The sequence below is a fragment of the Nelumbo nucifera genome, chromosome 4 (assembly GCF_055504915.1).
Source record: "Nelumbo nucifera cultivar China Antique chromosome 4, China Antique-T2T, whole genome shotgun sequence".
Taxonomy (NCBI): domain Eukaryota; kingdom Viridiplantae; phylum Streptophyta; class Magnoliopsida; order Proteales; family Nelumbonaceae; genus Nelumbo; species Nelumbo nucifera.
In genome coordinates, this window is record NC_142652.1 from 28363678 (window position 1) to 28379336 (window position 15659).

At 41.0% G+C, this 15659-nt stretch overlaps 1 protein-coding gene across 2 annotated transcripts in view; it reads left to right on the forward strand.

The window, feature by feature from the left end:
- LOC104613282 (nicotinamide adenine dinucleotide transporter 1, chloroplastic-like) overlaps positions 1-15659 on the forward strand; it is a 31970-nt gene extending 16311 nt beyond the window's left edge. Inside the window, exons 6-10 of one of the 2 annotated variants that reach the window (XR_016068721.1) lie at positions 10113-10207; positions 10460-10548; positions 10634-10728; positions 11720-12174; positions 15421-15659. Coding sequence is in view for 1 of the 2 variants with exons in the window: in XM_010281033.3 (XP_010279335.1) it covers positions 10113-10207; positions 10460-10548; positions 10634-10728; positions 11720-12115 (675 nt within the window). In the remaining variant the exon portion in view is untranslated. Of the gene's footprint in view, positions 1-10112; positions 10208-10459; positions 10549-10633; positions 10729-11719; positions 12251-15420 lie in introns of those variants that run through there. The other variant, XM_010281033.3, reaches the window with a different exon arrangement.

Here is a 15659-nt window from a genome sequence, read left to right on the forward strand (position 1 = left end):
AGGCAGGGTCACGGTCTGAGACTATGGATCTTGGTGTTCCATGCAGTTTTGCGACGTCTCGTATGAAGATGTCAGCCACCATTGCTGTGGTGGAAGGGTGAGGCAATGCAGAGAAATGGCTGTACTTGGTGAGACGGTCAACCACTACCATGATAACCTCCTTCCCTGCAGAACGGGGAAGTCCTGTGATGAAGTCCATGGAGAGGTCTTCCCACACTTGCTCTGGAATCTTGCGGGGTTGTAGAAGGCTTGCGGGAGACTGTGAGGAGTATTTCTGCTGTTGGCAGGTTTGGCATTTGGATACGTAGTGCAACACATCCTTGCGCATTCCTACCCAATGGTAGTGGCTGCTGAGCCTCTTTAGGGTCCGTAGCACCCCTGAATGTCCCCCCAACGCGGAATCATGAAACAACCTTAGCAGTTCAGTTTTGTGGATGGAATTTGGAGCAACCACAAACCTGCCCCTAAAGAAAAGATCAGGTCCTACAATTTGGTAACCCGCAACCTGGGAAGGGTCACGTCTCCACTTATCCTTAATGTCCTATAGCTGCGGATCAGACCTAGCTTCTTGCCGTATAGCTTCAAACAAGGGAAAACTGGGCTGAGAGCAGGTCAGTTGGGCTAGCTCTTCTACCCGTGATAAGGCATCAACTACTCTGTTTGCAGACCCAGGCTTATACTCTATGTGGTAGTCAAATGCCATCAGTTTACTAAGCCATTTTTGCTGCTCCGGGGTGTGCACCCTTTGTTCTGCTATGTACTTCAACTTCGTTGGTCTGTCCTTATAATAAATTGGTGTCCCAATAGGTATGTACACCATTTCTGTACTGCCATTACCACGACCATCATTTCCTTGACATAGGTGGACTGATTTTGGTGAGCTACTGAGAGAGCCTTAATGAAATAAGCAATGGGCTGCCCTTTCTGCATCAGGACGGCCCCTACCCCTACACCCGATGCATAACACTATTTCAAAGGGCTGAGAGAAGTCCGGAAGAGTGAGGACTGGAGGACTAGAAACTGCTATCTTCAAGTCTTCAAAGGCCCGTTGGGCATCATCAGCCCAACTGAAAGAATCTGTAGAGAAGATGGGCCGAATGGCCCATAGGCTGTTTATTCTTTCTTACTGTTTATGTTCTTTTCTGTAATGGGCCTTATTCCGGGCCCATCCTTTCTATGTTATGTTCTTTGTAATTTCTTGCCCAACTAAGGGCCTCCTTGTAATTATTTAAATTTATCTTAATAAAATAGTGTTAGGGTGTTGAGAGAGAGTAATGTTCGAAACTCTCACTCTCAAAACCCTCATTGCCGAACTCTCAAGGTCTGTTTTCTTCAGTTTTCTTCATGGTATCAGAGCAGGCCTGAACTTCAGTATTCTAGGGCTGGAAGCTTCAGCTCGTGTTGCTTGATTCTTGGAGGTCATTGGAAGGTGCCCAAGACTCAAATCTCTTGGAGAAGTGGTTTGGTGGCCTAGAAGAATCAGAGAAAAAAAAGGAAACAGCTCGGTTTCTGATTTGAAGCTTAAATATTGTAAGTTGTGCTCAGATTTCTGGGTTATTTTTTCTGTGTTTGGACTGTTGAAGTGTCCGAAATTTCTGGGTTGTTTTTGTACAACTATTCGGCTGTCTTTTAATCTGGTTTAACCCAGAGATTTCTGGGTTGTTTTCACTCCTTTTTGGACTGTCAAAACTGCCAAAACATCCTTGGATTCAGTGCTGTGAATTATTGCTTCTTTTTGGCTGTGTTTTGGGGGCCTGTACGAACTGTTCTTGAGGCTTTTTTCACCTTTGACAGTGGGGTCTTCTCTATTGCCCACACTGTGTTTGTAAAAAGGCCTCTTCATCAATATGGACTGGTATTTACTCTTCTTGGCTACTTTTTGGTGATTACCTAGAAGTCCTTGATTAGAAAAGGAACTTCGATTGAGTGCACAATGATTAGAAGTTTTCTGATTACTTCTTGAAGGCCGAACCAAGGTTCTGCTTCAGTCTTGGTTCTTACAACTTCCGGGTGTAGTTTGGCCTTGTGTATTGCTGTCTTGAGGTTGGTTGAACTCAGTCCTTGCTCATCCTCATTCAGTACACTTGTAGAAGTCATCTGAAATCATATTTGAAGTGTTTACATGATGAACTCCTCAGAGTTTGAAAACAAGAATGGTGCTGAATATGGATAGGTTCAGGGAACTCCAGGTGATTCTTTATTGACTGTGACCACAGTTAAATTAGATGGAACTAATTATCTGGCATGGTCACAATCGGTAAAGATTTATATATGTAGTAGAGGAAAGTGGGGGTTTATTTCCGAGAGCAAGAAGGCTCCCCCAGAAGATGATCCATCCTACGAGAAGTGGATGCAAGAAAATTACACTGTCATTGGGTGGCTTATGAATTCAATGCAGCCACAAATTAGCCAACACTACCTATGGATGAATTTAATAAAGGAAATTTGGGACAGTGTTGCAGAAACCTATTCCCAAAAACTAAATGTGGCTAGAGCCTATAAATTGAGAAGTGATGTGAAGAATTTAAGGCAAGGGGAGAAACCTTTAGCTGTATACTTCTCAACCCTGAAGTCTCTATGGCAAGAAATTGAACTAGACTAAACCCAGAATATGCCTACAGAAAACTGGTTGAAAGGAACAGGGTGTTTGAATTCTTAACCAGACTAAACCCAGAATATGATATCACAAAACAGAATATTCTTTCCAAGGAGAGTGTCTCATTGTCACAAACTTATGCTTTGGTGAGCAATGAAGAGAGCAGAAGGGTTGTCTAGGTTCAAGGGGCTGGTATTAGTGATCACTTTGTGATTATGGGGGTTAAACCCAAAGGTGTTGCTGGGACATCTAGTGGCTCAGGAAAGAAAGAAGTTGTATGTGAGTACTGCAAGAAGCCGAAGCACACCAATGACAAGTGCTGGAAATTACATCCTGATCTTGTTCCCATTCAATTTCAGAAAAAACATGATAGTAAAAGGACAGGAAGTGCAAATGTGGCTACTGGGCCAGATAGTGATAAGTACTATATTGAAGAGATGTCTGCTTGTGCACAGTTGGCAGCCATGAAAGCAGAATATGAAAAGTTTGGGAAGATGATCAGTCATCTAGAGGATGTGACTTCTTCTTCCAACCCTTTAGGAAATTCAGCTTCTTCTGCATTTGCTCATTCAGGTATAAGGGCTTCTGCCAATAATGCAACCACTTCAGGTAATCTTAAGATCCCTTGGATTATTGACTCAGGTGCTTCTGATCATATGACCAACATTTCTACCTTGTTTGTTTCATATGACTTGCTTCTTGGACGTGATAAAATCACTTTAGCTGATGGTTCACTTGCCCCTATTTCTGGCAAGGGAACCATTAAGGCTACAGATTCCTTGTTCCTACCTTCTGCCCTTCATGTACTTAGACTAAATACAAATTTGTTGTCTATAAGTAGTTTAACTAAGTCACTAAAATGTTGTGTAACCTTCTTTCCTTCCTACTGTGTTTTTCAGGATCTGGAGTTTCAGAAGGTGATTGGGAGTGGCCATGAGGCGAACGGAATATACCTGCTTGATACTTCGGGACAATGCACTGATCATCCTGGGAATGTTGCTTTCGAGTCTGTTTCTTCAGAGTCTATTAGTCGGATTATGTTGTGTCATCGTCATTTGGGTCATCTGTCTTTTTCTTCCTTGAGTCATCTATTCCCTGAACTGTTTAAGGAAATTAGTTTGTCCAGTCTTCATTGTGAGTCTTGTGAGTTATCAAAGCATTGTAGAAACAATTATCCTTTGAGCAATAAAAGATCTTTTTTTCCTTTTAATATTGTGCACTCTAATGTGTGGGGGCCTTACCACTTACCCTCCATGGGTGGCTACAAATATTTTATCTTGTTTATTGATGACTTTTCTCGGTTCACTTGGATATTCATGATGAAATCCCGTGATGAAGTTCCAAGACTTGTAAGACAAGTCCATGAATTTGTTCTAACCCAATTTGATACTAGGATTAAAATTTTCAGATCTGACAATGCAAAAGAATATTTTGAGAAGAACCTATCCTACTATCTCTCTGACATGGGGGTTATTCATCAAAGCTCCGGTGTTAGGACCCCAGAACAGAATGGAGTTGCTGAGAGGAAAAATAAGCATATTGTTGAAGTTGCAAGAAGTATCTTATTTGCCTCACATGTTCCTATAAGGTTTTGGGGTGATGCCGTTCTCACTACCACCTACCTTATAAACCGTATGCCATCCAGGGTTTTAGGGTTTAAGTCTCCCTTCAATCTCCTTCATCCGGACAAGGACCTTTTTCCTATTCCTCTTCGTGTCTTTGGCTGCACCTGTTATGTACATGTTCCAAGTGTCCAAAGGCATAAATTTGAACCCAAAGCCCACAAGTGTATCTTCCTTGGTTATTCCCCCACACAGAAGGGTTACCGTTGTTTTGATCCAAAGACTGGCACTCAGTATGTCTCAATGGATGTCACCTTTGATGAGCTTTCTCCCTTTTATGGTTCTTTTCTAAAAGGACATTGTCCACAGGGGGAGGATTTGTCACAGGTGTTTGTTCTTCCTCTTCCTGACCCAGTTAAGTCTTTTGATGAGTCTGCTTCTCCTTCAAATGAATCAAGGGCGGATCAGTCGTTCCATTTTCCTTGTCCCAGTGTTCTTCCACCTTTACCTCCTCGTCCTATCCTCAATCCCAAGGTGTATCAAAGGCAAAGATCCAGAAATGAGCAGGTTGTTTCTCCTACAACACATGAGCCTCATACACTTCCAGTCACAGATGAGACAACAAGTACCGTTTCAGCACCCTTGGAGTCATCATTCCCTGACCTCGATATTTCCATTGCTATTAGGAAAGGAAAACGGAAGTGCATTGCTCACTGCATTTCCAAGCACCTTTCTTACAGGTTGCTTTCACCTTCATACTTTGCCTATCTCTCTTCTGTTGCTTCTAACCCAATTCCCAGGTCTGTGTCAGAAGCTCTTAATATTCCAGAATGGAGGGATGCTATGAGGTTTGAAATTGATGCCCTACACAAGAATGACACATGGGAAGTGGTTGATTTGCCTGAAGGGAAGGATCTAGTCGGTTGCAAGTGGGTCTTTACTATCAAAATTCGAGCTGATGGCACCATTGAAAGGTACAAGGCCAGACTGGTTGCAAAAGGCTATACACAAAAATATGGGATTGATTATCTGGAGACCTTTGCACCTGTTGCCAAGATGACATCTGTGAGGGTTCTTCTATCTTTAGCTGCTCACTTTGACTGGCCCCTTTATCAATTGGATGTGAAGAATGCATTTCTGAATGGTGAATTACATGAGAAGGTTTATATGTCTTTTACTCCAGGGATGTATGGAACTGATATGAAAGGAAAGGTATGCAGGTTGAAGAAATCCCTTTATGGACTAAAACAGTCCCCTAGAGCATGGTTTGAGAGATTTAGAACAGCACTTGTTAGGTTATGTGCAGACACAGTCTGATCATACTCTTTTTGTGAAGAGTGGACCTCTGGTAGTATACCTCATTGTATATGTAGATGATATTGTAGTGACTGGTAATGATGTTTCAGGAATTCATGATCTAAAATCTTTCCTCCATACAGAGTTTGAGATTAAAGATTTGGGGGAACTGAGATACTTGGCATAGAAGTTGCTCGATCCAAGGATGGGATTCTTATCTCCCAAAGGAAGTATGTTCTTGACTTGCTCTCTGAAATTGGAAAGATGGGTGCTAGACCAGTTGCTACTCCTATTGATATGAGTCATAAACTCTCTACCTATGCATGACTCGGCTAGATATTGCATATGCAGTCAGTTGCATTAGGCAATTCATGCATGCTCCCCAAGACACTCATATGGCAGCAGCAGAGCGAATCCTATGTTATTTGAAGGGCTCCCCAGGAAAGGGAATTCTGTTTGCCAAGCATGGTCATATGAAACTTGAAGCCTACACCGATGTTGACTGGGCCGGAAACATTGATGATAGAAGATCTACTTCTGGGTATTGCAGCTTGGTGGTTGGTAATGTTGTTTCTTGGAGAAGCAAGAAACAATCGGTTGTTGCTCGGTCTTTAGCTGAAGCAGAATACAGGGCCATGGCACATGGAGTTTTTGAACTATTATGGCTAAAATCATTGATGGAGGAACTTGGGGTTAAACATGACAAGCCAATGATGTTGTACTGTGATAATCAGGCTGCCATCAACATTGCTCACAACCCAGTGCAACATGATAGAACTAAGCATATTGAAGTTGATCGACACTTCATTAGAGAAAGGGTCTCTTCGGGTGAAGTATGTCTTCCTTTCATCACGTCTGAAGGATAGTTGGCAGATTTTTTCACCAAAGGCATTCCCAAGGCAAAACTTCAGCATGATACTAGCAAGCTTGGCATGATTGACATCTATGCTCAGCTTGAGGGGGAGTGTAGAGAAGATGGGCCGAATGGCCCATAGGCTGTTTATTCTTTCTTACTGTTTATGTTCTTTTCTGTAATGGGCTTTATTCCGGGCCCATCCTTTCTATGTTATGTTCTTTGTAATTTCTTGCCCAACTAAGGGTCTCCTTGTAATTATTCAAATTTATCTTAATAAAATAGTGTTAGGGTGTTGAGAGAGAGTAATGTTCGAAACTCTCACTCTCAAAACCCTCATTGCCGAACTCTCAAGGTCTGTTTTCTTCAGTTTTCTTCAGAATCTTTCTTTAACAGACGCGTTAGAGGGGTGGCCATAAGCCCATACCCCTTAATGAAGCGCCTATAATAACCGGTAAGCCCAAGAAAACCCCTAAGAGCCTTTATAGTAGTGGGCTTGGGCCACTTTTGGATGGTGTCCCAATCCCTACTGTAAACCAGAATGTCATCGAAAAACACCAGAATAAATCGCCTTAGGAATGGCCTGAAGATGTCATTCATGAGGGCCTGAAAGGTGGAGGGGGCATTGGTGAGTCCAAACGGCATAACCAAAAACTCATAATGGCCATCGTGGGTTCTAAAGGCTGTCTTGTGGATGTCAGCCTGGTGAACCCGGATCTGATGATACCCGGACTGCAGGTCTAGTTTGGAGAACACTTGTGCTTCCCCTAACTCGTCCAACAGTTCATCAATGAGGGGTATCGGAAACTTTTCCTTCGTTGTAATCTGATTCAGGGCCCGGTAATCTACGCAAAAACCCCTACTACCATCCTTCTTCTTCACTAGGAGTACAGGGGATGAGAAAGGGCTGGTGCTGGTCTGTATATGCCCTTTGTCCAATAGCTCTCTTACTACCTTCTCAATTTCCAGCTTCTGGAAATAAGGGTATCTATATGGCCTCACATTGGCCGGTTTGGAATCTGGTAAGAGGGGCATCTGATGGTCATCGGCCCGGGGTGGAGGTAATTGGTTCGGTTCCTTGAATATGTCACCAAACTGATAGAGTATTGATCATAAGGCCTCATGTTGGGCTTCCGTGGGTTGGTCACAGCCTTGATTGTTTAAAATTGGGACTGTGGGCCGAATGCCTAAGTGCATAAATAAGGGCTGTCCAGCATCCTTGGAGGCCCGTATCATGGAAGCTAAAGTATCACCTTGGGGACTAGGAGGCCTTACCCCTTGTAAATGACAAGTCTGACCATCCTGGTAAAAATCCATGGTCATTTTGGCCCAATCACAAAGTGCAAGACCTAGGCCACGTAACCAATGAATTCCCAAAATAATATCAGTCCCTGAGAAATCCAATGGGTGGAGATCCACCACGAAATTATGGCCTTGTATGAGGATCTTTTCCTTCTTACATACACCATCACATAACATCTGACTCCCATTAGCCACATGGATCGAAAAAAGAGTGAGTGGGTTGTATAGTCATACCTAGTTGCTTTGCCAAACGACAAGTGATGAAATTCAGGGTAGAGCCACTGTCAATCAAGATCATCACAGACCGGCCAACCAATCTTCCTTCTACCCGCATGGACTGAAGAGGGTTGAGGCCCATGAGAGCGTGTAAGGAGATCTCGGCTCCGACAGGTTTTGGTTCGTCTGATATCAGTTCACAGTCTTCTATGTGCTCTGGTTCTGTCTCTTCCGGCTCTTACTCTGTCTGAAGGAGAAACACTCACTAGGCCCGACACTTATGGCCCGGCCTAAACTTGTCATCACAGTTGTAATAGAGGCCCGACGCGACTAGACCCGACACTTATGGCCCGGCCTAAACTTGTCATCACAGTTGTAATAGAGGCCCTTCTCGCATCGGGCCTGCATCTCATTCCATGAGAGGCGTTTGAAGGGCATAGTGGGCCTGGGCAAAATGGGCTTCTGAGAATCCCCAACTTGTTTCATGGGTTGCTGATTGGTCCGTTGGGTAACTCTCACATTTGGGTAGGACAGCTTGCTGGCTCTGCGCAGGTTGTCGATTTTCTCTTCTTGCAGGCGAGCCAAACCCACCGCAACCATGACTGTCTCCGGACGGAGAGCCCTCACCTCCAGGCGGATATCCTCTCTGAGGCCTCCGACAAAACACCCCACTAAGGCCTTCTCCGGCCATCCATGTACACTGGTCGCCATTCTCTCGAACTCGAGCTGGTAGTCTGCTACCGTTTCAGTCTGCTTTAACCGAGTGAGGAGTTCGTCGTAATCCACGAACGTCGTCGGCCCAAAACGGATGCACAGAGCTTCAGTGAACTCCGCCCAAGTTACCTAAGGATGGTTTTGACGATACCACTGGAGCCATAGAATCGCGTCTCCTTCTAGGTGAATGGAAGCGATGGAGACGCGCTGGTGTGCAGGGGTTTCGTGGTACTCGAAAAATCTTTCTGCTCTGAAGATCCAAGGAATGGGATCTCCACCGGAATAGTTGGGAAAGTTGATCTTAGTGATTTTTCTAGTGGGGTAACACCCAGTTCTTTGGCTGCTGGAAGCAGAGGCTTCCGCCCCTACTGGGTGACTAGTCTCGCCAGATTGTTGTTGAGAGGCAATGCTGGAGACGACCACTTTGAGTTCCCTGAGTTCGTTCAGCACCTGGTGGAACCCAATCTCAAGCTGGTCGACTCTATCATCCATGGTAGAGGAACGTGTCTGCGGCATAGCTGGCCTGTGATCTGGATAGCCTGGCTCTGATACCAACTTGATGAGTTACCGCTCACCTCGGAAGCCCCTTTGAGGGTGGCTTAACCTCCTGAAACAGAAGATGAAGAGAAAGAAGAGAAGGGAAGGTAGGAAGAGGATGAACTCGGAGAGAGAAAACGAAGGGATATTCATTCACACCTTTTATTATATGATTATGGCCTTATATAGCTGGCCTACAGGTGTAATCATAGAGGGAATATCCTCTGATTGCAGGGTAACTAACTCTGGAAGATATCATGGAGGGAATATCCTCTGGCTACAGAGTAACCAACTCTGAGTGTAACCAACTTTGGGGCTCTGTCGCGTGTCCTTTCTGTCTCCTTGTGAACTACTGATGGGTGGTGGTCTGCTCCACTCCCATAGTTGGGTTCAGGGGGAGTGTTTGGGTCCAACACATTCCTTATTTTAAGGACTTATCTCCTTTTTGCATTTAAAATGCACCTATGAACACTAAGTTCTTAACAGCAAAAAGGAGATAAATCCTTAAAATTAGGAATGCCAAATGCTGCCTAAGATGGATGAGTGAAAAAACTAGAAAGAATAGGATTAGGAATGAGGTTATCCGTAGGAACCTAGGAGTAGCCCCAATAGGTGATAGAATGAGAGAGAGAGAGAGAGAGAGAGAGAGAGGAAGGGAGGGAGAGTAGACTAAGATGGTTTGGGCACATGCATAGAAGACTGCCAACTGCTGCATTTAGAAGTGATCTGTTACACATTGAAGGGGCTAGAGGAGGTCGGGGTAGACCAAAAAGGTCATGGGTATTAATAAGAAATGATTTAAGCACTAATAATTTTTTAGTGTATATGACTTTAAATACAATGGATCGGCAAAACAGGGTCCACATAGCCAACCCCATATAGTTGGGATAAGGCATGTATAAGTAGTAAGAAATGATTCAAGCTCTTGTTTTATCTGCTGTGTTATATCTGATATGGTGAGAAGCAAATACAATGTCATGCTCAGTAATAATGGTGCTAACTTGAATTCTATGTTCAATTGCTTTTTGTTCTTAAGACACAGGGAGTGAGATCAGGTGTGGTACCTTATAAAAGCATTCTTTCTGCTTTGAGAAGGATTTCACATGAAGAGGGGATCAGAGGATTGTACAGGTTGGTTGTTTCCTACTGAATTACTAGACCTTGACTTTAGGGTCCTACTTGCTATGTATAGTGGTATATCTATGTATATATGTCCAGCTATTTTCCACCTTGACTATGTCCAACTGAGCCCAACATTGGCTCCTGAATCCAGTCAGATCTCAAGTCTGGACCAATTTTGATCCAAGTCTCTTTTTTTCTTCATTATCCTAGATAGGCCACTCAATAATTCAGTACCATAATGTCGTTTTCATGTGAAAACAGTGGCCTTTTGCCTGCACTGGCTGGGGTAAGCCATGTTGCCATCCAATTTCCAGTGTATGAAAAGATGAAGGCTTACTTGGCAAGAAGAGGTAATTATGATGTTTGTTGAATGTCAAATCTTAAATTGTTTGGTAGAATTGATCTCACTGGTCATAATTGTCAAAAAATGTGCAGAAAATACAACCGTTGACAATCTTAGTCCTGGGCATGTCGCCATAGCTTCCTCAGTGTCTAAAATACTTGCTTCCACAATGACTTATCCCCATGAGGTATGGTCTTAGAGATGCTTCCATGGCTTCAGTAAGGGATGATCAATCACAGAATAATAACTAATTCTTTTTTTTTTTGATCAGTAACAGTGAAATTTTATTAATGATAAAAACAAGATTACAACCGAATGGAGCTAAAAGGTCTTAACTCCAGTTACCCAAGAACTTTCTGATCTTGTAGTGATTACAAAACAGCCCAGAATAATGTGTCTCTATTTACCCCTTGCCTAACTAGACCATCAGCCAATGCATTTGCACTTCTCTTTATCCAATTACATTGAATTTCCATGTCCCTGGTTAACCATTTGTATTTCCTCTTTTCATTGCTGTATTTCCACATCATAGCACTGTCCTCTGTTAGCCATTTCACCACCATTGCAGAATCACCTTCTATAACCACCTTTTTGATCTTCATTTCCTTGACCCTTTGAATTCCTTCAATAGCTCCAAGAATCTCAGCCCTCAATGAGTCTCCCACCCCAATCGGCCCAGAGTGCATGGCTAACACGTTCCCTGTTCCATCCTTTATCACACCTCCAATTCCTGAAGGCCCTGGGTTGCCTATGCTGCTACCATCAAAATTCAGTTTGGTGAATCCAATAGGTGGAGGACTCCAGCAAACTTTTAATAACTTTCTACATAGGCCTGAATCTGCAATCTCCTTCCAATTCCTTAACAACTCATCAACTGAAAACACTTTGAACAGCTCCAGTGTTCTCAACCATTGTGTCATTCTAATGTGAATGCTCTCTATAATTTCTTCCATACCTCTCTCTTTATTGTGAAGATCCTTGAGTTCCTCTCCTCCCACTGTCCAACATACTGCAGCTCTACCACACCTCCACATGATTTTAGCCCTTTTAGTTGGCCAATTAGGCATGGAAGAAAACAAGCTTTGAACACTCAAAGGGGGGGTCCACCTGCATCCAAACAAAGAATAATAACTAATTCTCTGCTCGTTCCCTTCTGTAATGTTTTCCCCTAAAATCAGGTTGTGCGTTCAAGACTGCAAGAGCAGGGGCAAGCTCGCAATCCTGAGGTCCACTATGCAGGTGTTACAGACTGCATAAAAAAGGTCTTCCACAAAGATGGTCTACCTGGCTTTTACCGTGGCTGTGCCACCAATCTGTTGAGAACAACTCCTGCAGCTATTATTACCTTTACTAGTTTTGAGATGATTCAAAGGTTCTTGCATCGTGTGTTACCTCCTGAACAGCAGCATTCACAAGCCCACCCAAAGTCGGATCATGTGAAGCACCAGCCAGAAACTGGAGGGACTGGAGAACAGAGAGACAATGAAATTTTGCAGCCTTCACAGACCCAATTAAATAAGATGAGCTCTTCAATCCCTTTGGGGGGCAAGGAGCAACTCACAGCTAGACACTGACCAACTCTTCTTTCGCCTGTGGGTTGGGTTGAAAGGGAAAGGCATAATTAACTGTGGAGGTGAATAAAATGATGCATTTTTTGAAAATTACCCTTCATTTTTATTTATTAATTTATTTTGTTTATTCTTTCCCTCTTTTTGTTCTCTCTTCTGAGTTTACTTGCTGATGGAAAGTAGAGACTCCATCACTAAAACATTTAAGTGTGGTGGGTACCCGGCATCTACATGGGTGTCATGAAGCATTTCATGGCCCTGATACAAATGCTGTCGCTTGTCTTTCTGGACTAGACTAAAAGGATATGAATCGTACCGCTAAGGCTGCAGACCATTGTGGGTTCTTTTGTTCTAGCGGTTGAAAATAAAATTCAGTGTCCAAATTCCAAAGTATCTGACTCGAGGGGTTAAGTTTTCAATCCAACAACTAATAAAAGTCCATGAGATGGACTGGATTCTAAATTTCCCATTATATTTTATAGAGAATTCGTAGCCTTGGTCCTTAGATTAGGCCGTTGGTACATTCTAAATTTCTAGCATCCCTATCTTATAAACAATGGGACTGCATTTCGTCACTGATCACATCATACGAGACTCAAACCGACGTCATTTTGGATGACCCATAAAATAAAATAAATGGAATTGTGTCAATGATTTGATTTTTTTTAGTAAACGAGGATATATATTAAAAGATAAAGGGAGAAGTACCAATCAGCCCAAGTCAGAATTTTGCCCAAAGTACAGGGGAATGCATTCTGACCGTGAATTGATGCCAAATTCACGGGCAGGATGTGGTTTATAGGGGGGAGAGGGCTAATTGTAGGGGGGGGGGGGCGCTGGAATTCAGAATTCTGCATTGTGTGTATCCGTACTTTTCCGAAAGATAAAAGGCAGAGCAATACAATCAAAAGGATTAAACAGGTCTAATGGAATTATCAATTATGCCAACGATTTGCTTGCCGTGATAATCGTGGCTGTGGCAGTTTTAAAAGAAGAATGCTAAGCATTCAAAATTCTGTTTTCTTTGTATGTCAAAACATCCTATATTTACGGGACTCGCTTCAAAAGGAAGAGTGTTGCAGATTTGTGACATAAGATGATTTGTAAGGTATACAAAGAGAAAAATTGTATGTAAATACTGACTGGTCAACTGATAAGTGAATGGGTCTTAAAAAATGCCATCAAGCATCAAGTCTTGTCTTCCAGAAATATCAATACTACCCAATAACCATACAACTTTCTTTTCTGATGGCTGTGGTTTTGACCAGAAAAGATGGAAGACTTGTATGCTTGTCCTAGGTCGATGATAATTATTCGGGTTTCAGAGGTTACTATTTTGACTGGACTGGGTGGTCTTCGGAAATTTTGAATACTGCAGGTTCCCATGCAAGGTTGTTAATATGTCAACTAGACTTGTCAAGTAAAATCATCTTTATATTTATTTTGCTTGCATGTGAAAAAAAGGCAGTGGGTTAAAATTTCCTAATCTTTTATTTTATTTTATTTTACCCGTATGTTAGATTCGTATTCATTCATATATTCTTCTTTTTCTTCTTAGGTCTAGTGAAAATGGCTAATTAGTTGGGTAATTTTTCCTGCCTCTGTGCTTGTTCTTACTGTATCCTATTAGCCAAGTTTAAAAGATTCAGAAAATTTTGGCTATTTTTTCTTCTTGTTTCTACTTTCTACTATGGCTCAGTTTGGGAAGAGTGAAAACATATTTGTATTTACTCTCTTCCCAAACCGAATCCATATTTTCAAAGTAGAAAAATAAAAAAAAAAAGGTTAGTTTTGCTTTATGAGTAGAAGACAAACTTTACCATTAGTTTTCACTCGATGCATAAGCAGACAAAGTCATTTATATTTATGTTTGTGACCGCCTTTCCACCTTGCCAGATAGACATGTACATGGTCATCATGACTCATGAGAATGCTTCTTGCTTCTGTTTCTAGGTTCCCAAGTACCTTCTTTCATTATCATATATTTTTCAGACTGAAATGTTTTGGCTATTATTTTTAGAGTCCGGGATCTATTACCTACAACAGTACCCATAACATACTCAGCCACGCATCAGAGATATCTCAGTTGTCATTCATGGGAGTTGTAAATGTAGGGCATACCAAAGCACTTATTTTCATCCCTTTTTTAGTGAGATATTTGGTTTTTATCCCTTCTAATGTGTTTTGATGTAAATGTAGGGCTGCAGATGGTCAGATCAAATTAGTTGTACTAAGTTTGAAATTTGATTCTTTAGTATCCGGATGTTGAATTGGATCTTATCCATTGGATTTAGATCAAATCCAGATTAAATATGGATATTGAATAACACTAATTAATTAATCAAACTAAAATGATTAATATCTATATCTATACTGCTATTATAAGTATGAATGAGCTTGTTGAACTCTCCTTCTTAACTAATAAAGTACCCCCTGTGTTTTGAATTTGGTCCCTCTCTAATTGTGAGGGAAGAAATGTAATTTGAACTAATACTTTTCACCTTGTATATTTCTCTAAATAATCATTCTCTTATTAAATCCTATATTTATTATATTTTTATCAGTAAATTCTATTAATCAGATCAATATCCAATACTTTTGAAAATATAAAACTCCTATCTTTTAAAATCAATCTGAAAATGAAATTGTTATTCCATCCAAGTATCAAGTAGGCAATTTAACCATTTGCATCAAAAGGATCAATCCATTTAGACACATATTTAATATTATATATTTTATATTAATCATATTAAATAAAAAAGAATGTGATAAAAAGGAATTGTTTTTATTGATAATGGAAATGAAATACAAAATTTAAAATCATCCCAAAAATGAAATTGTTTTCCTTTTTGGTGGCAAGTCAATCATTCAACCATTTGAGTTGGTCAAATGTGTCTACCCTTCATTCTAAAATTAAATAATAAAATTCATAAAATAATAGACAAAAAAGAATAAACATAGAAACTATGTAGAGAATGTTTGGAAACATCTTTAATATTATATATTCATCATATTAAACAAAAAATGAATGTGACAAAGAAGAATTATTTTTATGCACATGGAAATAATTCATCTAACTTAATAGGCATACAAATGGTTCCATTGGGAGGAAATTGTAATTGGAAAGTCGAAAATGGTTCCATGTGGAGTGGTAGAGAGGTTTATTGGTGAAAATTAAATTGTAATGACAAAAGTTGAAAAGTTGTTGTTTTCTTAGAGTGTTTAGTTGTTTATTTTCCTTCTCTTTTCTCTAATTGAAAAATTCAACAATAATCATATTTTTAACTTATTATATTCTTTTTTTCTTGAAGGAATGAGAGACCTAATCCAAGTGTTCCATTATAAGACAACTACATGTAGAGCAAAGTTGGTGCTCTTCAGGATGTGGAATCAATTTCTCATGACCATGGTTATTTAGTCGAAGGCATAACTCCAAATATGTAGATGGAGGCATTAGATCAAATTTCATGTTAATTATATTATGCATTAGATCAAATTTTGTGTTAATTAATGTATTATTTATATGATAAGGATTTGGAAATTGTAATAT